The sequence below is a fragment of the Dicentrarchus labrax genome, unplaced genomic scaffold (assembly GCF_905237075.1).
Source record: "Dicentrarchus labrax unplaced genomic scaffold, dlabrax2021, whole genome shotgun sequence".
Classification (NCBI taxonomy): Eukaryota; Metazoa; Chordata; class Actinopteri; family Moronidae; genus Dicentrarchus; species Dicentrarchus labrax.
The window spans coordinates 18,194,697-18,221,231 of NW_026136705.1; the positions used below are offsets into that span (position 1 = coordinate 18,194,697).

General features: G+C 40.5%; 1 protein-coding gene across 5 annotated transcripts in view; it reads right to left on the bottom strand.

The window, feature by feature from the left end:
• Positions 1-26,535, bottom strand: part of LOC127364618 (rho guanine nucleotide exchange factor TIAM1) — a 57,469-nt gene that overhangs the window by 2,806 nt on the left and 28,128 nt on the right. For 2 of the 5 annotated variants that reach the window (XM_051402262.1, XM_051402261.1), the window contains 19 exons: positions 25,013-25,159; positions 24,843-24,917; positions 21,427-21,597; positions 20,195-20,299; positions 19,092-19,173; positions 18,732-18,818; positions 16,019-16,231; positions 14,518-14,651; positions 5,490-5,714; positions 5,033-5,101; positions 4,755-4,880; positions 4,391-4,499; positions 3,967-4,146; positions 3,702-3,820; positions 3,485-3,593; positions 2,292-2,350; positions 1,865-1,961; positions 622-709; positions 335-507 (listed from right to left, as the gene is read on the bottom strand). In XM_051402262.1, coding sequence (XP_051258222.1) covers positions 335-507; positions 622-709; positions 1,865-1,961; positions 2,292-2,350; positions 3,485-3,593; positions 3,702-3,820; positions 3,967-4,146; positions 4,391-4,499; positions 4,755-4,880; positions 5,033-5,101; positions 5,490-5,714; positions 14,518-14,651; positions 16,019-16,231; positions 18,732-18,818; positions 19,092-19,173; positions 20,195-20,299; positions 21,427-21,597; positions 24,843-24,917; positions 25,013-25,159 — 2,368 coding nt within the window. Of the gene's footprint in view, positions 1-334; positions 508-621; positions 710-1,864; positions 1,962-2,291; positions 2,351-3,484; positions 3,594-3,701; positions 3,821-3,966; positions 4,147-4,390; positions 4,500-4,754; positions 4,881-5,032; positions 5,102-5,489; positions 5,715-8,570; positions 8,830-10,154; positions 10,175-10,247; positions 10,373-14,517; positions 14,652-16,018; positions 16,232-18,731; positions 18,819-19,091; positions 19,174-20,194; positions 20,300-21,426; positions 21,598-24,842; positions 24,918-25,012; positions 25,160-26,535 lie in introns of those variants that run through there. The other 3 variants (XM_051402263.1, XM_051402265.1, XM_051402266.1) reach the window with 3 other exon arrangements.

Below are 26,535 nucleotides of genomic sequence, written 5' to 3' on the forward strand. Positions count from 1 at the left end.
CCGCTGTCAAAACTTTCATTATGTTACTGCAAACTCTTGCTCAGTGTACTGACAAGTCCACTCTGTGCTGGAGGTTTCGGGTTTATTTGCTGGCAGCATTTGTCAGACAGCGATTGGCTTTTGAATTTGTTATGTCCCAAATCAAGCTTGCCTGGGTTACATTTTAGGGAAGTGTACAGACACTTCCCCCTTCAGTAGAGGGATGTGAAAATACTTCTCTAGTGACAAACCTTGTACAAATACAAGTCAGCAAACTCAAAGTCTGACATTTCAGGGGACATAAACATAAGAAAAACACAGTTTTGAGTGGAGGGACTCTTTAAGCTGCTGTCACCTGCTCTGTTCATGGCGGGCCGCGCCCCTTTGAGGGCACACAGACGCTTTCCCCCAAATGGGACATACTGCTGGTTGGGTGGCAGAGACTCTGTCTTAAGAAGCTGCCGGCGCTGCTTTTCCCTAAGAATGGAGTGGACGGCTTTCAGGAAGTCCTTCTTACTGTCTGAAGAACTGCAAATTGGACAAAAACACAATAACTTAAAAATAATATACTATAGAAGGATCTTCTGTGTCTAACACATTCAGTTCACATTTTGAATACAATTTTTGAGAATAAAATCATACCTGCAGCACAACTGGAAGGTTCTCTCTGGTCTTCCTTCAGATTCGGATCTTGTGTGAACTATCTCACAAACCGCTGTACCCTCAGAGTCTGAGAGGAGGGAGAGACGAGAGATGTGGTCTACATTTATAAAAAGCATTCAGTTAATATCCGTCATCAATTTCTTTCCCTTTAACAGCAGGCCATTAGGCAGATAAACGATAACACTTGAGCTGAATTGCCTGAGGGTGATTTAAGGTTCATCTAGGAGGGAAATAGGATGTGAGGAAGACTGCATGCAGACCTACTAATAGGTATTCATCTGTTTTGTTTACAAAAGGTTATCATTTATTTTCTGTGGGAGAGAAAAGCGGCAATACTGAGCGGCCTCCAGAGGCTTTGAGGCCACCGTCAGAGAGGACTGAGTCATCCCAAACAGCATCTGAGATTTGGAGCACGCAAATGAACTTTGCTATGACCTCAACATAAAAATGCTGAATACATTTATTCCTAAAGAACAATGTGATTAGGGCTCGTGTAAACTTTCAAGTGATGAGCAAATCTAGTGGAGTGTGCGAAATGAGCACAAATGCAGGCCCTGCCAAAATACTAATGGTGTCCAATATCTCCCTTGTGAGCATATTTTAACTTTGGTTAATTACAAAATGTTGGTGCAGACTCAACACACATATTCTCACAGAATAATGTGTAATAATGTATGTATGAATTAGGCACAATCAAAAATCCCCACTGAACAGACTTTCATTATGGGGACATCTGGCTGACTGACAGCATCAATTTTGAGGGTTATGCTTCCCTGCCAGGATAAATTAAATTCTCCACATGGTGCCTCAGAGAGCTTTGTCTAAACATTGAAATTCTTGTCAAATGCATATTTTAGACTAATGATAAATAAAAGAATCTACTATAATTATGCTGCAGCTTTTTAGTCCCTGAATAAAAAAAAAAGAAAAATGTATCAGTGAGTTGGCACCTACATTAAATCGATTGTTTTTCTTTCTTGTATACAGTGTTTGCAACTACCTAAATCAGTGTAGTTGTTTTCTATACTAGTCAATGAGGCTGGGACAGAAATCTTGAGATAATCACTGAGTTTGGTGTGAGCTAACTGAGATTGGCCATTCACTAACCTAGAACTGACCCCAGCAGCAAACTAATCCTAAAGTCCTAATCATACTTCAAGGAATGGTGATGTAAGATTGAAAATGACATTTGCTGCATGTTTCTGTGTTTAAATAAACCTACTCGCAAGGGTGCGAACTTGAAGAGAGTCCGTTGCGATCATGTGACGGAAACGGAAAGGATCTTTGTCATCACTCACGGACGCGCGGTGAGATCCACCCTGCAAAAGAGACACTGGTTGGGTATCTAATACATGATGCAATACATCAACATGACAGCAGAGAGCACAAGAGAGCAATGACTGTGTCTGTTAAACCACTCTTCAACCATCCACTGTACTGTAAAAGGTGAACAGCAAAATGTGCATATAAAGTCTCTTCAGTCTATTCAGCTGCCAATAATCAATTCAGTCTATTGTCCATAAAGGCATTAACCTTAATTTCAAACACTTCAGAGGAAGCCCAGAGCCCCAGTCCACACAGTACATCCCCCCAACACAGTGTGTCTCTGACTGTATCAATCAACAGAAAATGAGAAAAATGGTACTTACGATTTTTTTCCTGTGCTTGGAGCAGTCTTTGTACACAAATACAACTGCTGTTTTGAACACTAAATGAGGGCAAGAGAGAGATGAAGAGGGAAATGAAGGAAACCATTAGGAGGGTCTGCTTTCTTTCATCTCATATCAAAAAGACATTTCATTACCAATTTTACCACAGTGACAGCTTCATGCAGTATGTCACTGGATGCTTTTAGTTACAGCTTTTGAGGAAAATAGCCCCAAACTACTGGCATACTGTAACAGCACCACAAAAGATGAAAATGGACCAGAGTCACGACATTGTATGCTCAAAGCAACCACTTCACTCACTATCACCTTGTCAGAGATGTAATATTTATTGCCAAAAGTATTTTGAGACAGAAGGCACTTCTGCGTGTGCGAGAATTTAACATGATCCCATTAATGTTACTATAAGATGCTGCACTTAATGTTAAAAGTAAAAAATAATGCAAAGATCCCTCATGTAATATGCCCGACTGGGTTTTCCTTTTAGCAATTCTATTTCTTCCCATCTGAAATAGCACCCAGCATCACACTATACATGACAGTACTGTGTGGGATACTGTTAAGTGCCATGCACCTGCAGGTGTTAAGATACTCTCATATATACCATATGCAATGTTTGCCTAGTGCGGAACAGTCAAACATACAGTGGAATTGCTCTTTTTTTGTATTACTGTATATCTACTGTATAATATTATGGAATATATTTGTATTCATCTGTAAGAAAACATCAGACACTGTTTCAGAATTTAAAGCATGGGGATGAAAGCATTACAGATTATCTGTCAATCTGAAATCCTGTAGATGTGACAGGATTTTCAAAGTTATATAATGTTTGGACCAAACCTGGGCATAAAGATGCAAAAAGGCATTTCATCATCTATTTTGTAAATATTTTGTTTGAAAACATTAGAATTTTTAACTCAAAACATACACCAAGTGGACTGTATATCAGCTGCAATGAATCTTTGAATGACTCTGTTCTGAATATAACATTCAGCCTAATAAATGCATGAAGAGTACTTCTAGTCTGGCTGCAATTATGTAAAAGTTCTTTATTACTTTGTAGACAGCTGAAACTTTTGGAAATGAAAATAAGATTGTAATCTAAGAAATGCATATATAGAGAAAGCCAATAGGGTAATGTAATCCAAAAAATTTAAAACATTAACCCTTACCAAAAGCAGCCAGCTCAGGGTCCTTTTTGCTCTTGACCAAAGATGTTGGAGGGTTTATCCACACCACAGTAGAATGTAGCAAAAGGTCCCCCATTGAGAGGTCAGCCACCTAAGATAAATAGACAGAGAAATAAACAGATTGTAAAATATAAATTGAAGTCATTGGATAATTTATTGAATGGATAACCTTGAATAAAATCGCCATCATCGTGTTTACCTCTTTTTTATCTGCAGTCTGTTCATTGATGAGCTGGTCGAAAACAGCACCATACTCCTCGTGAAGCTTTTGCATTTCATTGATGTGACTCGCAACTTTGTTCATGGCCTTCATTGCAACTGAAAGGCACAAACATTTCTCATTAGCATAATTTGTTGTATATTCATTACTTGCACTTCCCTGATCTGGAGCATAGACGAGAGGTTACCGTTTAGTGTTACATCAAAAAGTGGATGTGAATAATAAAAAGAAGACACTGGCTTACCATCCAGGTGGTAGTGTTCCTCGCTGTCAGGGTCAGTGAGGGAGTAGAGCTCCTTTAGCAGCAACGGGTACTTCAGGACCCTCTGGATGGGTTTGATTAGGTAAGACTCCAGAGTGGATGAATGTTGCTGTCTTGGGTTTCTCTCAGCCAGGAAAGCCTTGAAATCTGGGTCGGTCTTCGCTGGAGGAGCAGAAATATGAGCATTTATTAATTTTGTACTGGGGGCAAGGAAACTGATACACACAACTGCATTTAAATTCAAGACACTGTACCTGCAGGGCATGTGACTAAAACAATATGCTTCCTTTATTACACCAGCCCCTGCAGATATTTCTATTCTGCTTATGGTAAAGAGCAATAAACTACTGTATAACTATCAGATGAGTAAGTGGTGGTTGTGTGCTTGATGCCAATGAAGTTTTACCTTTAGCCAGGACCTTTGGGACTTTGGTGTGGCTGGCACAGAAGGCGCTGTAGATCTTAAAGCGATCAGCATAATACAGGAATGAACCACCCAAGGAGAACAGCACTTTCTGTGGAAACGAACAAGCATGTCATGCCTTCACAATCATTTAACATTTTTACTGCTGAGCCTGGCCAAACTAGTCAGGGCAAACACATGTCTAGAAAACTGCAATAGCACCATAAGCCATATATCATGACTTATCCAAGTATCAACCAGTACTGAACAGCAGCACCTAGTGGATGTAATCCTGAAGTCAGACAAAATGATTAGAGTATTAAAAACTGAATGATGCATTGAGTTCAAGAGATCAACCTTCCCTCACCTTAAATTGCTCCACTCTTTCCAGTCTGTCCAGATCCGGCACCAGTCTGATTCCATCTTCCAGCGTCCGGAGAAACTCCACCTGGAACTCGACCATCTCCCCAAGGTTACCGAACAAAACGTCCAGCTACAACACACACACGCACAATCATTCTGACACTGCTACTACCTTGAGAGCACTTACTACCTTAAGAGCACTGTCAAGGTTTGTTATATATATCTACAACAATTCATATACAGTTTTTTTTATTCTTGGATTATAAAGATCAGGTAGATTACCTCATCCTGTGTAAGGAAGCTTTCTTTCTGCAGAGGTGTTAAGTAACACTCAATTAGGCAGCTCAGGTCCTGAAAAAGACACATGAACATGAAACGTGAACAAGATCAGCCTGTGATCAGATGATGAAAGAATAAGGAAGGACATGCGTGGGCGTCTGTTGATGTGAAGGCTGTTTAATGCACAGTCATTTCGGAGGTTTTTTTCTGAGAAAGAAATCAGCTTTCACAAATATGAACATACGCACATGTTGATTATGATAATAATAATGATAATGATATTAATGTTTATAATAATTATGAAAATATAATATAAGCATAATAATCATAACTGACAACAATAATAGTATGACATTGTGTCTACCAGATTTAACTTTAATTTACAGATGACTGACTTAGTTATTGATTTGTGCATAAAAAGTTCTTAAGTCACAAACAAACAAAACACTCCTATACTGACTTTGACATAAGTCTTTTCCGTCTCCACAAGTTCATTGATGACCTTGCGGAGTTTGTCTGCGTGGGAGAGCTGTCTCTGGGTGGCAGTGCCTGCTGTGGGTGGCAAAGCTGACACAGGGCTCGGGGAGAGGGATGACGAAGAAGACGATGAGGAGGATGACATAGGACACTCCAGGGGATTCATGTCATGGAGACTGCGGCAGAAAGCAGTGACCTGCTCCGTGCTCTGCACACAAAGAGACAAATAAAACAGAACATTAAACATTCTACTTATTTTTAGGATTTTTAAAGGGTTGCTTTATGTCAGAAAATACTGCTATTATAGTGCATTTTCGACTTAAAAAGTATGTGTTGTCCTGAGAGATACTGTAAGAGGGAAGGGAAATACAAGAGAAGCTCCTTCACAAAAAAAGGCTTGTGTAGAGGAGTAAGACACAAAACAAGGATATCACATACACCAATATTCATAATGTTCATACACAGATACACGCAGCAAGCTGGAAAATATGCACAGCCAACAATTCATACAAGACATTCTTGCAAGACCTGCCATAACAGCACCCGCTTACATCCCTGGTATCAAAAATACCAAGCATGAGCAGACCTGCCAGGTCAAACTGGTAGTAGGCCTAATGTTTAAAAAAATATATATATATGCTCTCTCCATCCGCCTATCTCTGGCTATAAAGACTAGTATGAGTTGATATTGCTGTTACCCCTAAAACTAAAACACTTGTGGAAAAAGGGGAGATGAATTATCTTACGTATTGATTTGACTGAACCCACACTAATGCATAAATAGTTAGGATCAAAAGGTTCTGTCCACATCTAACCCTTTCTTTCACAGTCCCAAGGCTGCGAAGGTGAACGTAACTGCGTAGGCACCGGAGCTAGAAAAATAGAGAGAAAGTGACATAGGAGTGTCATCAAAAGTGAGAGGCTGGATGTGTTAAGGCAAATTGGAAATGTAACAAGACTAATACGGCAATCCTAAAATATCAAAAACAATTGTTAATCTTTCCAATGTCTAAAAAATATAACCTAAGAAATTTGCTTGCTAAGATAAAAAATTCTACCATCTCTAGATTCATATCAAACATATAATATTCTGAATAATCTGAATCTGTGGTTTGCAGGCCAAGTCCAGGCAGGCTGTTGCTAGGACTGTGAGGACCTGTTGAGAGATGAAAATAGAGAAGGATATGAAAATAGAGAGAGAGAGAGAGAGAGAGAGAGAGAGAGATGGAAACAGAGAAATAGAGATGTACATTTACAATCTTTTCACTGTCTCTACTCAACCATAACTAGTAGATTAAAAGACAATTAGAAAAAAGAATCTCTTTGAAATGTGGGGGAAATGAATGAACTCAGCCCACACACTAATGGCAGGGGATTCATACTCCATGTCTCATTTAATGGAACTCCTGTCTAAGACCAACACTACACGCCTACTTCTAGCCTTAACAAAACTCATTACAGTCATAACCCTAATTATACTGAAACTGTCTTTCATAAAAGCTTTAAAGAAATTAAAAGTTTTGATTTGGTAAGGCAGGGCTATTACTAAGCACTTCCTTTCTTGTGAGATGTCTTAGTCAAACAAACAACCGCAATGAAACCACCACAAAAGAAGACACGGTGAGTCATTGCAGTGGATCTCGGTTGAGTGCATCAGGTGATGCGAGCCAAAATCTGTATCTGCAGAGAACACAAAGCAGCAGCAATCTCATTTTCAGCCATCGTTTGGGTTGACAGGATTAATGCTTCTAATTTAGTCCTGCAGTCGTCAGTGTTAGGCATAGAAGTGCTTTTGCAAATGTATGTCACAGAACCAACCATCATCTATGTGGGGTCAGTGAAAGTGTTTATCAATTGTAATCTGTGATAACACGCTGTGCCTGCTTGTGTGATTCTACTGACTGATTTTAAGACAGCTGGTCAGCTGGGGACATTGCTTGTCTTTGCTGATTCCATGGCTTGTCTCTTCCTGGGCTGCAGCAATGACAAACATGATTTTCCATTGTGGTATTCAAACCAGTTTCGCAACACTGCTGGACACACACACACACGCACACACAGACGCAATTTGACACACATGCTGACGTTCCCCCCCATCAAGTCAAGATGAGCTCCTTCAGTCACTAGAAGGAAACCACAGCGACAACCATGCAATAAACCAAAATTACGCAATGCAAATTATCATTTAAATAGATTAAATCCTTGCTAATGTCCAAATCATTCACACTGCATTGAAAACACCACTTACAGTGGGTTAGTCGTGTTAAAACATCCAAAGTCTGCATTGCTGACAATTAAAAACTCCCCAAATCAGTCTCATTTAAACAGACACACAATTATTGACTTTGAAGTACACATTCAAATATGTTAAATTAATTTTGTTGTCTAATGAACAAACAAAATGAGGCAAGGATCAATGTGTGAACAGAAACACATTGGACTAGCCCATGTATTTCTATACACACACAAAACAGAGCAATGACATTGATGTTCTTGCCACTAATAAGCGAGGTCTTGCCCTTGACAGCCAGAGGAATTAGTGACAGCCAAGTGACAGATGGAGCAGGGACAGAGACAGATGATGGCGGGAGATGGAGATGGGGATGGAAACAGAGGGTTAATTCCTTCCCACCACCACTAATTAAGAAGCAAAGGGAAGGCGTGACTATGCACAACTTTCCAGTGTACGACTTATTGATAAATGAGTAGGAGCATAAACCTAAAAACAGAAAATGTTGGCACACGTGTCAGTAATTAGACTTTTCTGATTAAAAGGATTATATTCAAGATTAGCAATGTAATGTAATCACAAAGTGAGATCAGAGAAAGCTTCCATTAATTGTTAGAATGGGTTTCTCTGCTGGTAACTGAACCTCTAACATTGGCACTGCTGGTATCATCACATAATCACTGACCTCTAGAGCAGCATATCCACAATACAAGCAATCACACACACACACACACACACACACACACACACACACACACACACACACACACACACACACACACACACACACACACACACACACACACACACACACACACACACACACACACTCACCAGCTGCAACACATCATAGATGGATTCGGTCGAGCGCTTGGAGTTCCTGCTCCTCTTAAAGGCTGACATGCTGGCAGGTCAAACAGAGTTCATCAAGAAGTCAAGTGTCCGTTTCCTGTCCTGCTTTTCCAGTCCAGGTAGCTTCTATTCCTCTGTGCCACTCACTGCCAGAAGGATTTGATTTCATCACCCTACGACATGCACAACTTGTATAGCACACTGTGCGGGATGTATAGATCTTGAACGTGTCCAGCCAAAACTGGTAAAAAAGTGTAAAAGTAAATGCCTGTTATTCAACACTCACACTGCTGTGCTAAAGACTACTGCTGGCGAAATCATTACCGTCGCAGCTGAACAAATAGGTCATTACGCAGATTGAATAGAACAGATTGCAATAAACAACAACGCTCTCATGCCACCATATCCTACAGCGTCTATCCAATCAGTTTCTTTCTCAATCCCCCGACTGCCTCTGCATGCTCCCCTGTCATCTCCCCGTGTACATGCTCTCTTCTGCTTCTCTGTACCGCTGTCCTTTTTGCCTCCCTCACTTCTGTCCAGGTGTTTGAGAGCAGCAGCAGCAGCAGCAGCAGCAGCAACAATGCAGAATGCAACATTAAATAACAAGATCAAACATCACATCCTCCTGAGAGATGGAAGAAAAGAGGGGAGGAGAAAGGAGGGAGGAGAGAATAGGTGGTGAGGAAGCAGTGGGTGGTGAGAGCCAAACAGGAGACAACAGGCATCTGGCTCTCTATCTCCCTCTCTCTCTCTCTCTCTCTCTCTCTCTCTCTCTCTCTCTCTCCCCCCCTTTCATCACAGCCCAGAGAGACTTGTGTCAGCACACTTGAGAAGGACAGCAGCCTTATTAACAAAAAGGTAAATGTTATGGATTTGAGCTTGCTCTCATGTCTCAAAATGAGTCACTGAAAGCGTCAACTCAGCACAATACAATCAGTTTCAGAAGGATTATGGGATCAAAAAGGAACAAACCTGGACATCAATCAGCGTAATCAGAAATTCCCTGGTGTACTAACCATCTCCTTCTGTTAGTCAAAGCAGTGTAGCAGTTTGAAGTAAATTCTACCAGTGACATTTGATTCAGGTCTGACTGGAGTTTCAACTAGTCAGTTCACTTCCCACAAATCGCCTGAAATTCACTTTTAAATGTCACCCATGTCAATGTTCGTAATACCACACCTGGTGCACACTTGTCATTGCTGAGAAACAGGAGTTACATAATACTTGCGGGAACAAGAAGATGCCTTTAGACTGAAGAATGTAATGCCTGTTGAACATGATGGGGAAGGTTGAGATTTGTCCTTGCCCTGAAGCAACAATACCTGTTGACTACTGATATTACCAGTAATTCCAAATGTTTGTGATTAAAATCTTAGTTGAATAAGATCTTTGAAAAAATGCTGCCGTTAAAACTTCAAGAAGGATACTTACTCTCAAATGCAAATATTGTTTTGACAATACATCAAGACTAACAAAAAAAGGACCTCTCTGTTAATCACAAATCAGTAATGAACACATGAGCATATATGTGCACACAAACAATGCAACACACGGCACTCTTACCTCATACACGAGAAAAATACAAACAGCTTGTGAAAGAATATAAACAATTAAAGGCGGGCAGCAAGTAAATAAAGAAGGCCCCAGCGGCAGTACCTTTTCTCGTTTCAGTTGAATACATGCATTTCCCAAACTCAGAGAAGAATCTTCATCCCTTTACAAAATGTACTACATCCCAGACCCGCCCTTTAGCACAGAGAGTCACAAGTACAGAATGAGGGAGGAGCGTGGAAGCAAGCACAAACCTGCTCTCACACCCATCAGCTGAAACCACATTCAGTGAGAGCCAAGAACAACAGAGATTACACACGCATCCACACACTTGGTTTACACAAGCACGTCACACACATTTAAACACACTTTATGTATTGCACTCTGACATGTGTAAATACACATATGTCTAAGTAAATATACATATAGCAATCTTGATAGGTTGTACTCCATACCTTATCCCTCCCTGGACATTGTTCCTCAGAAAGAACAGGCATGTACTTGTCAGTGTCAGTGAATACAGAGAGGAGTGGGTGGAGGGAGGATGGGGGCAGGGAGCTAGAGTCTTAAAGTTCAGTTTCATCTGAAATCAGGGAAACATGCAAATCCATAAATCCCTATGAGGAATGATGGGATATACGCCATGACAGAGAGAGACTTTAATCATTTAATCTGAAGTGAAAGGATGCTTATGTTATGACATGAGTCTTCACAAATCTATGCATGAATATTTAGACTTGCAAGCTTCTTCCTGAAGTTATGAGGGTGAAGTGAGTATCAAGAGCAAGACTTTTTCTTTTCTCCCTTAAAACTGTTCTCACTACCTTGCATTACTAACAAAACATAGGAAAATGTTTTGTACATTTTTACGATGTTGTACATTTAAATTAATTTAAATTGTAATCTATATTATCATATATTAAACCCCCCCATGAATCGTCCACAATGGTTGAATGCTGAATACAATCTTTGATACAATCAAAATTGTATATAATAGCAATAATACTTAATGAATTTTGAACCCGATCTGTTCTTGGTTGCATGTTCAGTGTTTTGTTTTGTCATGCAGGCTTTGTTAATCAGCAGAGTGCTCCCTCAAGTGGAAGACTGTAAAATGACAGCAACAACTGGGACAAAGCTGTAAGGCCTGATTTGAGAGCATTGGGAAGAGGCAAGTAAAGGGCGATTTAAAAAAGATTCTTTTAGATTTTATATTTTTTAAATGGCTATAGATATACAGTACTGAAGTTATGGTTTCTCAGCAGTCAGAAACTATAATAAACAAAGCTATTTAACTAGAATTATACCATCAGGAGTTAATAAAAACCTTGATGAAAACTGTCTCCCCCACCCTTCACACACTGAATAATGTATTTTCCATTTCAAATGCCTCTAAGCCGAAACTGATAGAGGTTTGTCAATTATAGCCAGCACTTGTCAATGAGGCTGACTACACCTTGGAGAACAGTAGCAATCACAGTCATCTCTATTATAGCTGTAATCGCAAGCAATCTGCGTTTTATTCTCTGGTTGGTTTATCATATTGAGGAGGTTGCTCTGTGCTTTGTCTAAAATAATGAACCTCCCTGTTTCCTCCGGCTAGCCAGACACTCATTTATCTCCCCCTAAATGATGTGAAACACTGTGGAGAATGAAGTAATTAGAATGTGGGGATAATTAAAATTGTCCCACTTTGCCTCATTTTCCTCAGTCTTGCCACCATGTGGCCGCAGGCACTGGGTGACATGAGGTAAGACGTAATCCTCAGCACTTCAGAGCCTTTCCAAATAGGAAACAAAACAATGAAAAAAAAATAAAAAAGATCAAATGACATGGTTTTGGAAGTTCCCAGGGAATCTCTGGCAAGTTTGGATCGTCTTTGTTGACAGAGGAAGCATCCAAGTGCTTCAGGCTCAGGTCAGTGCTCACTGCTGACTGGAGAGTTAAGGGAGCGAAACTGTTTGAGAGCCAACAGCAGCCTCATGTTGTTTATGGTAATGAACAGCAGGGGGTTAGCCGAGGAGGAGGAGGGTAAAGAAGGACAGGAAGTCATAAGGAAACTGGAAGGACAGGACAAAAGACAAAAGGACGGCAGATAAGGAGAGACAGGATGATCAGGAAGGACAAACTGAGAAAAAAAACTGTCTCGTCTGTGACAGGACATGGTCACACTCAATTATGGGGATGAAATATGACAATAAATCACTTAGCCAAGGAAAATAAGGGTAGAGGAAAAGGAAGATGAAAAATAGAGGATAAAACAGAGAAATCAGACAGCAAATGTTGGAGCAGGAGGTGAGATGAAGATCATAGATATCCGGAGCTTTGTTTAATACTGTTGCACTATTTTGATGTACTGTTTTGTTGCCTTGATGGCACAGCTTGGTTTTTCCCTTCTATATTTATGTGGAATAGCCTCATATGGAACAGCACACTGCTAGGCACTACCCACCAAGAGACAAGATTACGAGCCTCCATTCTCAAGCCTTCATTGTCTGCAAAGAGATGACATTGTTTTACATGTGGGATCTAGTGGTATAACATCTCATGTGCATAAAAAAATTAGCCCTCATTTAATGGTAAGAAGATGCCACAATGACTTTACTGTATAAAACAACACATAGGTAATCCGGCACCGGCGACTTTGCATACACTTTTAAACAATAAAATGATTAAACTGCACACCATTCAAATAGAAAGAGTCTTATATAAAGATTGCGTGCTGCATTCTAGTTTCACTTGTTAGAATAGATATAAATGGATTTCTTCTTGCATGTAGAAAAGTCCTTTAAATGTTAATTAGAATCTGTCCAGAGGTTCGAACAGTTCCTTAAAGTTTAACAAGTTTAGAATCTCTGAATGTTTTCCCCCACATCAAGTGCACCAAATGACACTTCAGCAGGCCTCTCGTCCCGAAGTGCTCCTGGCAACCCTATCTGTCGGTCTTTCTCTCATCTTCTCCTACTTTGCTTCCAAGTAATAATGGCACATTGGAGTCATAGAACCGCCACTGTCCAACCGGACTGAGTCTAGACCAGAGCCGGCTCTGACCTCACCCATTAGTTCTCCCTTGAGACTGAAGCTCACTGACACAAATCCAAGAGAGAACACAGCGCTATCCCTACCCTTTCCTCATCTTTTGTTCGTATCTGGGCTATCAGAGAGGTACAAAAAAAAAAAACGTTTCCGGTGGTTACTGGTTATCAGACATTGCCATGGTAATGGAGGTGACAACCGTATCCAAGGGAGACCGGCTGGCACAGAGCACGTCCCAGCAATCACTGCGCCGACCCTGATCAGACCAGACATAATCTTAATTAGAAAGTGATGCTGTTCACTCACTCTTTCACTCACCTGTCTGTCATGATCTCTGCGCTCCAGCACACACACACACACACACGCACACGCACACGCACACGCACACGCACACACGCACACACGCACACACGCACACACGCACACACACACACACACACACACACACACACACACCTGTGTGAAGCTATTGAACACACAACAAACTACAGTCATGTAAAACATAAAAACTAATGCTATTTACGTAAGATTACAACTTTATTGCATGAATTAAACAACAAGTTAGACTTGACACTGATGTGAGTGAAATATGGTGTAATGGCTGTGTGCGCATGTAGACCACTCCCACACTTTCATTTCTTGTGTCAAATCTTTCTGTTACAAAACACGCTTTGTGTAAAGGTCTCGAGTATTGCATGAGAAAAAACCTCTGAACTTCTTCCAGCTTTTCGCACAGTCGCCTTCCCCTTGCTGGCTACATAATACACATACACTCACAGAAACAAACCTGATACAGGAGACCTGCCAGAGGAATTTTATATAATCACTGACACATGGGCTCTCAGTATTTGTTCAACATACATGCAAGAATGTGTTGAATTGTTGACCAGTGATATCAGTGTTTTCCTTTTTCTGCCTGACAGATCTGGGATCAAAAACAGTGAGAAATTAACCGTATTGCCCCTGAAACTTAAAAATACAAACAAGCCAGCAGGCTGAAAGATGGCAACACAACTATGCAGCTAATTAGCCACTTCAAACACCAGCACCGATCCACAGGTCTCACACACACACACACACACACACACACACACACACACACACACACACACACACACACACACACACACACACACACACACACACACACACACACACACACACACACACACACACACACACACACACACACACCAAAGCTGCTAGTCTTTGTTTGCAATAACACATCTGATGACAGGGTGTCAGTCAGTCCTTTGTAGAAGACTTTTAATCCCCTGTTCTGTTGCATGTATGTGTTTGTATAAATATCAAAGTTGTGTGTTTGCATGCCATATCCTACCTTCTGTCCTGTCCCCATGTAGGTTTTGTCTTCCTGATGACCTCCGGGGCTCTGAAGGCTCAGCAGAGGTCCTTCCTCCAAACTCTCATCTGGGCTATTCACCGTCAACCCCGACACCTCATCCAGGATGTCCTCTACAGACGCGAGACAAAAGATAGAGCTCACTGAGGTGCAAGTGTACATATATGTTGCGTGTATCAGGAACTTCCACCTAATACTTAGTTACAGCCCCTTTTCTAAAGTACACAAACTGCTTGATTTTCATTGATGTTCTGCACTTCCTCTTTTAAAAAGCTGTTTAAGAGAGAGAGTCTATTTACAGGTGACTTTAAAGACCTTCCTGCATGAATGTAATTTAAAAAGCATCCTTGTGTTTGTTCTAAGTTATATCCCTATATATTATGCTATTATTGTATAGTCCAATTTGTTATTATTCTGTCTGTACCTCTGAGAAATGTAATGAGATGTGTGTTAATGTGTTTTGTTCAAGGCCTCGTGTACACCCGTCTCCTTTTAAGCATGACATCATCGATAACCTTCATCTGGCTGTTCAAAGTGTTTTTACTCTCTGTCTGACCCTTTGCGTATGGCATATCCTACACAATGACAGCTACACACTGCTGAAAGATTCATATTAATATTCATACTTCTGAGTCCCTGTATAAACAATGCCAGCTTGTCAGCCTGTGCACTGCACACCCCAATTTATAAGGAATACAAATGGTGCCCTTGCACGGATAAAAAGAGCAGGTCAGAGGAACGCTGGCGGCTGCCTGCAGGTTGGTTAGCAGACAGCATCCATGCATAATTAGCAAATTGCCCTATTCACCCGATGCTTTAAAAGATCACCATCTGCATTCTCCCTTTTTTTCCGCCACATAAAGTTGGGGGTTTAGAGGATGTATGATGGTACAAGACAAGAAATCTGAATAAAAACTAAAAAAGGACAACAAAGGAGCATTGTGCAATGATGCAAAGCCTTTTGTTTTTATTCTGTTTTTTCAAAGATTACACTGATCAAAGCATCTTTTGAACATGCTGTTGAACCATACATATAGTAAGCATCGGTGTGGATAACCCTGATAGGGCTGCACAATATGATAAAAATATCATATTGAGCTTATTTTTACAGAAATTGTGATTGGGTCTGTACCAAAAAAACATGTTTTCTTAAATATGGAGAGCAGAAAGTCATTATAATGGTGTTTTTTCAACCTTTATTAAAAGATTGCAGTGTCTGCAATTTGCATTTTGCACTTGGCCATCAAACGCAAGCTGACTCTCCACTCTCTACTCTCCACCTGCTCACTTTTACCTGATTTGATGGCTCTTAACAAAATTAAGTTATCATTTGAAACTGTAAAATAAGCTCACTGTACTTGTCACTAGAGGACACTGTTTGGACACATCATCTAATTAAAAATCTGCCATAGACAAATAATAACAACTTAAACCGTGTATCCACAACTTTGTTTATGTACAATACGGAAGGAAGCTTTACCTTGGCTCTGGGAGAAGATGTCTGTAGCTGGATCCTGCTCCCCATCAGAGCGCCGGGGTGGAAGGGAGCAGAGCACCCGAGGGTCCAGCTGGGGCAGGGTGCTGATACTCAAGGTCAATGCGTGGTTTACAAAAGCAGCCCTCATATCATCCATTTGGAGGGCAGATGCAGGTTTACCATTCAGCAACAGAATCTCATCCCCTGCTTTCAAACCTTGTGGAGAATGAAACAACAAACCAAAGTGAGAGATGTTAAAAACAGCTCACCAAGGTGGCTTCATAAATACTGAAAAACTATATATTTAAAGTGATTTCATTTGGAGAGAAATACACTGCAAGAGAAGAAACTGACACTACTGTAAGTGCCATGACCAAACAGCAAAGCACCCTCTAACACAGCATCTTTCCTGTGGGCCATCAACTCAAGACTGCTAATGTGTACAAATGATCTACACAAACAAAACTTTACTGCCATACTCCTCAACAGCAGCTCTCTGGCTTATCAGACATGTTGGGACTCTAATGTGTTCCAATACATTAAAAATACATTCTTCTTTGCTTGTTCGCTTGAGGCAAATGCTGATCTAACAAGACTGGATGGGTTTAAGAAGGAGGGTGCAATGCCTGTCTATTCCTGTCCTGTCATCATGTATATAGTCTACTCTGCGTGGTACTATATCTGAAAAAGAAACCATGGACTGCATGGACCACCGCAACACAGCTTCCTGTTTGAGGCTTTTTTCCCCCTTGTCCCCTCCCCTTGACCACCTGTGCCTGATTCTGCTAATTGAGAATTAGCGCTCAATCAGCCAACCAATTAGCAGATAACCTCACCCAATAAACCTGATTGGTTGTGACAGCTGTTTAAGACATCTGACAGTCTCACCTGCCCTCGCTGCCGAATTAAGTAAGACAAAGGGTTCTGGTCCTGTTCACACAGTCACTCATAAGCACATGTTTGCTTATTATCCTTTCTTCTTACTTCAGCCTCATTTTATGTCGTCTATCGTAATAGAAACAGCACGCATTCTGTGATATGGCTTTCATAATGCTTCGCACACACGCAGGCACACACACAGTTACATATATAGACACACAAGGCACACATTTAGCCCTAAGTTATGACCTAGTTGTCTGGGATGTGAAATGTCAGCTGTAGCACAGTCTTTATTGGACAGAGAGAGATAACCCCTTGGGCCATATACTGCTGTGTGTGCGTATGACTGTGTGTTGCATTTATATGTGTTTGTGTGCACTTATGTAGGGGGAGGGGCAACAGAAATTACAGTGAGAGAGAGAGAGAGAGAGAGAGAGAGAAGAAGAGATAGAGAAAAGACCCTTTGGGGCTCCTTGTCCAGTGCTGGCCTGGTTTCTGCGTATACCCTGCAGAAACTGAAGCGTGATCTCTTTCACTCCCCATTCATTGTCCTCAGTCTTAGTAAAACACATGCACACATGCACAGGCTCATCCCAGCATACACGTGGACCTACTATGTCGTGCCTGAAATATTAATTAAGTGATTCAGCAAAAATATAGTGTAATACTATAATAATAAAATATCCATTGTGTTGTCTGGAAGCCACAAGCTTTTTCTATCTATACTAGCATATAGAGGTGGAGAGTCAGTACAGCTGTGTCCTCTGGCTGCTGGCAGCCTGCTAAGCTAGTAGCTTTCAGATTGCTATAAATGCACTGGAGGACACAATCTCACACTTGAGTAACCTTGGTCTGATCCTGGGGCACAATAGTGGGCATGTTATTTTCTATACATTAGTGTTGTATCTACAGAGCGGCCGTGTGTTTCTCAAACCCATTAGGTCTCTCTGGCTCCGTTAAAAGATAGGGACACATGAATGGGGGCTGATCTCTACACCCGACTTTTCAAACAGCGGTCAGATGCAGACAAAGGAATGCTGTTTTTCTTCTTTGCTCTCAGGAGGAAGAAGAAAGCCACTAAGTCAAGGCTCTCCTGTGCAATCTTTTTATTTATTTAGTTTTATTTCATAGATCAAGGTTTTGGCAAGTTATGCCCTTTTAAGATAAAAGCCAGTGATCATTAGACTGACAAATGTAGTGCGAAGAACAGGTGATTCAAGGCTTTTTGGACATATTGATGCAAGCACCCAGATGTTTTTACACTTTGTGATATTCATATCATGTGCACATACTGATGTTGGAGGTATTTCTTGGCTCTCTATGGACTACTAAATTTCTAAGTTGATCGCCTTGTAAATCCTGAAAAAGGCAATGTGTATGAAAAATAAAAAGACTGCATCAGAGTAATGAGTGAGCAGCTTTACTCTGTTTCCTTTGACATCTACCTAAAATATATTATTTTTATTTACCTCTTCTCTACTCTGTCCTAAGCCACTTAAGCTTCTCAAACAGAAGAAAATGTGGCTATGTTGGCTCAGCAGCTGATGCGAGGCAGTCACACGAAGCTGCACTGATAAGATATCATGTGGGATATCATGTCAGGTCCGGTTTTTGGCTGTTAAGTGTGCAGTGCCAACTCAGGAAAGAAATATGTACTCAGCTCTCATATACCCTTTACATAACCCCTCTTGTTACTGCACTTAGATTCAACTATGGTACTTTTCCTGGATTTTTGTTCTGTTTTGTTTTGTCTTCTGTGTCTGAATATCAACTCTCAGGACACTGAATGTACATCACACAACACACTTCAGTTTTGTTTGTTCACAAAAAAATGTACCTTTAGCTGAGGCCAGTCCCTCTGCTTTCACTTCAGTAATATGGAGCTGCTGTGTTCCATCCTCATCTATAACCGCCACAGAAAAACCTACAGACATTTAGACAAAGAAAGAGATTCAGTCATTAATTCTTTTTGTCCACTTTGAAATATCTCAATTTGACAGTGTGCACTGCTGCAGCAACTACCAATCGATTAGATGCACTTAAGACAAAATGCGCCTACACTGGGTCATCCCCATTTAGTGATTAACAAAGCATGACTCAATGAAGTCTATTACAAAATCAGTTTGATACAGAATTTTAAGAGTATGATGGGAAATGAGTCTCGCTCAAAAAGGGGTATCGTCAGAGACAAGCATACCATATCCGATGGTGCAGGACTCGGATTTGTCGAACTGGATCACCTTGGTAGCTTTGGGGCAAATCTCAATCTCTTTGTAGAGCTGCAAACACAGGAAAATTGTATTTAATTGGCAAAAAATGGAAGGAAGCAGTGTTGTTGGAACGAGAAGGTCAAGGTCATGTTATCGCTCTTAATAAAGAATGGATAGGTTCATGTATTATTCAGGCTCCTTAACAGAGCAATCGCATGTGAGGGTCAAAATCCAGGTCAAGTCTAAGAAGTGAGTGGGTGCTCAGACAGGGGTTTGACCTCACATTGGGCGAGAGCATAGACACAGCTGTGTGTATGAAGCAACAGACAGGAACAGAAGTCCGCAGTGTGTAATGTGCTTCACTGTGGAGAAATAATAATGTAATATCATAGACTAAGGATGAAAGAGGGTGAAATGAGTCACTGATCAAAGCAGGAAGATAAAAGACCTCTTGAGGAAAAAGAGCGAGTTACACAATGACTTTGCTTTGAGACAGAGTTCAGTGTATCACCTACAAAGCACCGCCACAAAGAGAATTCGTTTTGGGGTTTACGGTGGCTGAATAATGTGAAGGTGATGTCTTTCTCAATGAGAGTGATTGTTTATGAATAATAAGAAAAGTAAAAATACGGACACACAAACACAATGGGTACTGTTCATAGTGCATATAATACACTCGGAATACTGTTTTGCATAATTTATAGCATATGTGATGAAGCTTCTTTTGCATCTTGGGAATTTTTGTATGCACTGCAAATCAAATCTGCAACCAAGTCATAAAACATGCACAAGCTTGCATCCGGATCTGCCTGAGATGAAACAAAAACTAATTCATAATAAGGTGAAGACCCCAAAATCCAAATGTGTAATATATCAAAAAAAAAAAAAAAAAAAAAAAAAAACCTGAAAACTTTAAATAATATGCAGTGAAATAACTTTTATCCATATCTTTCATTACATGATATGGGTGTTGTCATGAAATATTATAGTTTCATGGTTCATTATGTGATTGTCCAGACTCCAAAATTGTGTTATTCACTACATGATATCACAAGTTATTACCACAGTGCTTCAGTGTGTGTTTCCTCACCAGATCAGATATATCCTCTTCAAGTTTGGGCACATAAAAGAGCATCTGGCTGTCAGTCCACACCTTCAGACGTAAGTAGTGGCTGGACGGGTCTATTTTATGGGTCTGGAGGCAACAAGACAGGAGAGAAATTAAGAAAAACACACATTAAAGTGGAGAGAACTCCAGTGTATTCATTTTTCTTTGCAAAATAAGACATAATAAATCTAATTACTAGGGGTTTATTCTCCATTTGAAGCCATGCCTATCTTCTAATGTAACACACAGATAATATTTTAAACATCAAAACAACATTTCCTTTACCATTACCATATTACTCTATAGCTCATGGCACCCCCTGTCAAAAGGACTCTGACATATATGTATCCAATCATGTATGTAATACACATATATATCTGCATGCATGTAACGCACAGGGGCTGTGAATTAGACGCTCCAGTTCCTTGTGACATGTTTATGGCACTCATGCACAAAAATGCCCACACACGTCCATCAGCTGTACACATGTGTTTCAGCAGACTCTTAAGTGGAACGTATACGTATCATTTGGCATCATTATTCTACTGTGTCTCTGGCTGAGACCAATTAGGGAGAAGAGGAGATGAAGTGGAGAGAAATTTGACAAGACAGTGTGAGACTATTATTATGCAGTGTATATTGTTAGGTAAGAAAATAACTAAGAAAAGATCTGTGATACTGTCAGTCTAAAAGCAAAGACGTCATCTGTAGGGTTCACTTTTCTGCCTCCATAGAAGTACCAGGGACAGTTTCACATCTCAGGTGTTCTCAGATTCATATTCAGATTGACATTGAAGAAGATAACCTCTGATAATCCACATTCAATTATCTATGTTGTTTTCCTGCTAACCTGAACTGAATTTTAAAAAGTTGACTTTTACCTGTTTGCCTGCCTTAAGTTGTCAACAGACTGTAAAATGGTCAGATTTATTATCCTTATGTAACCACTTATGGTATTCTAAACTCCCCTCAACAGAGCTGTGTGCAATTTTATGAGACTTGGTGCTTAAAACATTCCTCAATAACATGTGTATGACAAACCTCTTAAAATAAATTATTTGTGTGCTTAACTACAGAATGAATGTGCGTCTGTAAGTGTAATAGAACAATGTTTCCTCACAGAAGCAGACTTGTAGCTAATAAATAGTCTCCATTAATAACGTAAATTAATGTACCGTAAAGTAACATTTGCACTGCTATCAGTAATGGCCCACCTTGCAGATGGTGCTCAGGACTTCCAGCGCCGTCTCCCCAGGTTGTATGATGGCCAGGACAGGCTGATTGTTGGGCAGACACACCCAGGAGGGAGTTAGGTAATCAGGAACCCAAATGTCACTGTCTACGTTTTGCTGAGGAATACTTTTCACCGAGCCCTCTCTCTCCTTCTGAAAACACAACACACACACACACACACACACACACACACACACACACACACACACACACACACACACACACACACACACACACACACAAACACAGAGGGTTTATGCATCTTTCAGTAGCCTTTGTGCTGAACTAAAACAGAAGGCACCCCATAATAAATTCAATAAATTCATGAAAACCTTTCAGTTCTAGTTAAGGTTCTGCTAAGGGAAGAATTAGATCCAGGAAACAAAAACAACCCTATCCTATTATCCACACTTAGAATAGCCAAAAATATGTGTTAATCCTCATAATGCATCATTATTTCCCTTTTCCCCAGATTTGCTTAAATTGATTAGACTAATGTGATGGAAACTGGTGGTGGCCTGAAAGCAGCAGGAGATCTGATTACAAAATCTAATTCATTTGTGTTGATGAGAACCTCTTGATACAACAGTCTCCCTGTGTGGGTATGTGTTACATATCTGTGTTCTTCATGGGTGTGTGTGCATTCTGTCCAAACCAGTCTGTAACCTTTAAGCCATCAGTCTGACCTCTGACAATCTGGCAGCCATGTCAGACTCTCTACTCGGATTCTGTCCCGTTCGCCTTTTCTACTCGACCTCACACTGTCTGTCACTGATATCTTATCTCCTCCTTTCAGGTAATAGCATCCACAAACTCGTTTATTCTTTCATTCCCTGCCCCCTCCCCCACTAATCATTGCCTCTCCTTCTGGTGCCCCTTCCCTTCTATCTGTACATCCCTCCATCACCTCCCTTCTCCCCATCTTTCATTCACGCCATACAATCTGTTGACTGTTAACAATCCGACCTGGGGGTCCCTTTTTAAAGGAACTATCTGTGTGTGTGTGCACGTGTGTTGCTTAGAGCGAAAGTGACACAGAGGGAGCAAATTATATGCAAAGGCACATTTTTGTATCCACAAACAAACACACATGTTCACATTCACAAACAAAATACAGGCACAAGCAGTTATAAAGAAAAAAACACACACACACACACACTTCCTCAGACAGAAAACAGACCGGGGGGCCTGTAACTAGTACCTCCCCCCAACTCCCTGAACTCCCCAGCCCTGCTCGGCACCATCTGGCTCCCCTCCTGGTCCATCTAGGATGCCTTTGCTGGGGGGCGGGGGTCCTAGGCAGCACACTAAACTCTCTTTTTCTCTCTCATTCCTTTTTATTGCCATCAGTGGGATTCCCCAAAACAAACAGAGAATTTGAGCTGGGACAAGTCATCAGATGTGAACATTTGAAATAAATCATGCTGGAAATGCTGATTGCTACTGATGCAGCATTTGCAGCTCAGTCTTACAACCAATTGAAGAATGTTACTTCCTATGCATTTCTCTACTGCCATTCCATACCCTGGCAGCTGAAGCTGGACGTGGGTGGAAGGAAATCAATCTCCCATAGTGCCACTGGGGGCTTCCACAGTCAGAGTGGGTTAGTGCTGCAGTGTTTTCTTCTACCTACTGAGTTCACACAGAGGCCTTCCTCCCCTCATCTCTGCTGCCTGCTACCAATTCATATAAAATATGGAGCTGGTATGCTTGTCCTTGCACAACCCATGGGTAATTGGACATTTTTCCTTACAGTTCATATAAATTCGTCATTTATTTTGTGACAAGGTCCTACTGGAAACCTCTCCTCCTACTGGGTCTCACTGGATAATCTATTTTGATTTCTGAAGATATTATTTATTATATGCAGTTGTCTGTAAATTGCGGTCAATATGACAGATACACAAGAGCACAGATGGTGTGAGACTGCCAGGTCCTTTGGTAGCAAATGTCTGCATAATTTGCTAAAACATCAGAAAGCTAATGATCTGAACATATCAGATCAAATTTGTCTCTGTGGGATTAGCAGACAGAAACATCCCTCCAGTCGATAGCCTATGATGCTGATAGAGTTGTAGTTGCCTGGAGCAAATGAAAAGAAGTGGGAATGGGAATCTGTCAACACTGATTTTTAAGTAGTGTTTGACATGCTAAAAAGATAAAGAATAACGCCATTATTTCTGTTTATGACACAGGCTGGTCAGCGCACAAGAAAAACAAGAAAGCAGTAATTGACCCAAAATATAGTGAAGCAAATCATTTGTTGAAAGGTGCCAGAGGGGGAACAGCTGCAGCAGACGAAAAAGGTAATAAACTCAAGAATCAGCTGATAACACTGGGGAAAGGTGAGGTTCTGCAGCTTTTATAAGTTTTCACTCTTCAGCTAGGAGAGAAGTGGATGTCTGAAAACATTAAGGCTGGAGCTTGAACATGACCTCAAAGAAATGCTCATTGATGCAGAAGGGTGCAGGGATTTTGTGCTTCCCTAAGACAACCCCCCCAAATGAAGAACCAGAGCACCAAAAGGATCTCGGTTAAGTGAAAGGAGGTGGAAAATCCAGTGATGTTGCTGGCCTCGGGGTCTTAAGAATCCCGTAACCCATTATACAAGTACAAAGGTTCATCAGATGCCCCAGTGATTTTCATGTTGGCTTATGAGAAAGGCAAACAATGACAAAGAATTAGCCTACAGCTACATGAGCTCTGGTTCTCTGTAGTGAATGCCAAACTAAGAAAGGGAAGAGAACTTAATGTTTAGCCTTAGGAAGATTATTATTGTATAGACATAAATATTCACTGTATCTGTTGTGGCCTTTGTCATCTTGCTTTGGCTGCAGAATGGGCAGGGACCACAATGGAAATAGATATAACTGGGCCTCTTACCTCTAACTTTCAACAGCAAACACTAAGTTTTTAGTTCATCTTAATTGACATTAAAGGACCAGTGTGTACGATTTATTGGCATCTAGCGGCAAAGTTGCTGATTACAACCCCTTACCCCACTCTCCTCTTCTAAGCATGTAGGAGAAACGGCCGTGGCTATAAAACGAAGAAGACCCTATCTAGAGCCAGTGTTTGATTTGTCCGTTCTGGGCTACTGTAGAAACATGGCGGTTCAACATGGCGGCTTCTGGAGAAGCCATAAAAAACGCTCATTCTAAGGTAATTAAAACACAATGATTCTTATTTTCAGTTCATACACTAGAAAACATACCTATGAATATTATTCATGCCAATAGACCTTCTCAAATGTTACACACTGGACTTTTAAAAGAGGGCACATAAATAACACATATAAAAATGTCAAGGACAACACCATTCTTTTATGGTTCTTAATATAAAGGGACATTTGAAATTTGCTGGTACTTTTATCAAGTAATGATGGCTGAGCACTTACAGATTTCTCGCTGGCAGAGTCTTCAAACATGCGCTCCAATGGCTTTCTCACCGGCTCCATTCCATCAACAAACACCTGCAATCAAACAGAGAAAATTAGTACGTTACGACTACATCCAAATATATCGCACAATCAAAAGCTTGTAGTCATGGATGTGTCACTATGGAAACCTGGTTAATGGAAGGATGTCCCGTGGTCTTCCTCTTTGAGGTGGTGTCCAGCCCCCAGAGGGAGGAGAAACGGCTACGACGTTTACTGAAGGTACGAGGCATGGCCTGGTTCCGCTTCCTGGCGCTGCTTTCTGTGCGCGCTGACACCTGACAATGATAATAACAGCAAGCATGAATGCAACAGAAAGGGTATTTAAACCTTAATTATAAAGTAGTATAAAAATCTATCCGAATTGTTATTTTTGGAGAAACATGCTAATGTACTGTATATATGAGCAATTCATAATATTTGGCAGTTACACCAATCCTTACTCACTTACAATACAATGCACTTATCCAAATCTGTTGTTTTACTTATTACATCACATAGTTTCTAGAAAGAAACTGGATCAATTGACTTGGAATGCTATTTAACTGATCACCATTGGGAATTTTCTTACCTTTGATATTTGATACTAATCTCATTCTTATGCTTTGTTTTTAATAAACTGTTGAGTTGCTGTTCAGCTGAATGGACAAAGAAAAAAAGGGTGTGGTTGGGAGAACATGTACATATACTGTACACTGACAGCAGTCTGTGTTTGTCACTTATTAATAAGTCATAAATATAAATACAAAAACAGAAATGAAAAACAAGCCAACACATAAAAACACATTTTCAGCTTCCCAGTGTATACTAACGTCATGTACTGAACACTTTCAACCTCACACCTCCTTTAGTGACCTACTGCATTCAATAAGAGAGACCACTCTTGGCATTTCTGGGTTAATTCACAGTGAACTACTGGGCTGTGTGCAGCTCTGACTCAGTATATGGTACATGAATATATACTTATGTATGCACACACACTGTAGCACATACTGTACTTGTGTGGGCGCACTTATTGGTCTCCTCACAAGTCATTGCTCATGAGACACACACACATCAAACCAATTGGTCAAACTTCTTATGTAAGCTGTCTGCAAGAGGCCTTTTATACTGCCTATTTTGATGCTCTTTGGGCCATGGATAAGTAACAAAAGAAAAAATTTTGAGATGTTCCTTTTGTCAAGAGTTGAGAGAGAGGACAGTTCACTTTTGCTATAGGCACTATGAATTGGTTCATTTTAAGTTTTTGTATTTTATTAATTAAATATCAAGTTCTATTCTTTATTCTGTTAATGCACTTCATTTTCAATTACTTCATTTAAATAGTGATTTTACACGTAGCAAATACATGACTGTCCTCAAAAATTTGCCCATTGTAAAAAACAGAGATGTGTGACACAGAAAAGAGGAAAGGGTGAAGAAAGATAAGGAGAAGGAGAGACTAAGGGATATAAAGTAGGAAAAAGAGAGTGAGAGACAAAGGAAGTGAGGGTGTAGGCAGTAAAAGGAAGGGGGGGGTCAACAGAGCAGAGAGTGTTAAGCCTGTTTGTGGGAAAGTGCCTCAGGGATGGCAGATTACTAACAGAGTTCGTATTGATTCACCAATCACAAAAAGCACTATCAACCTCTGATGTTGTTGTGTGTGTGTGTGTGT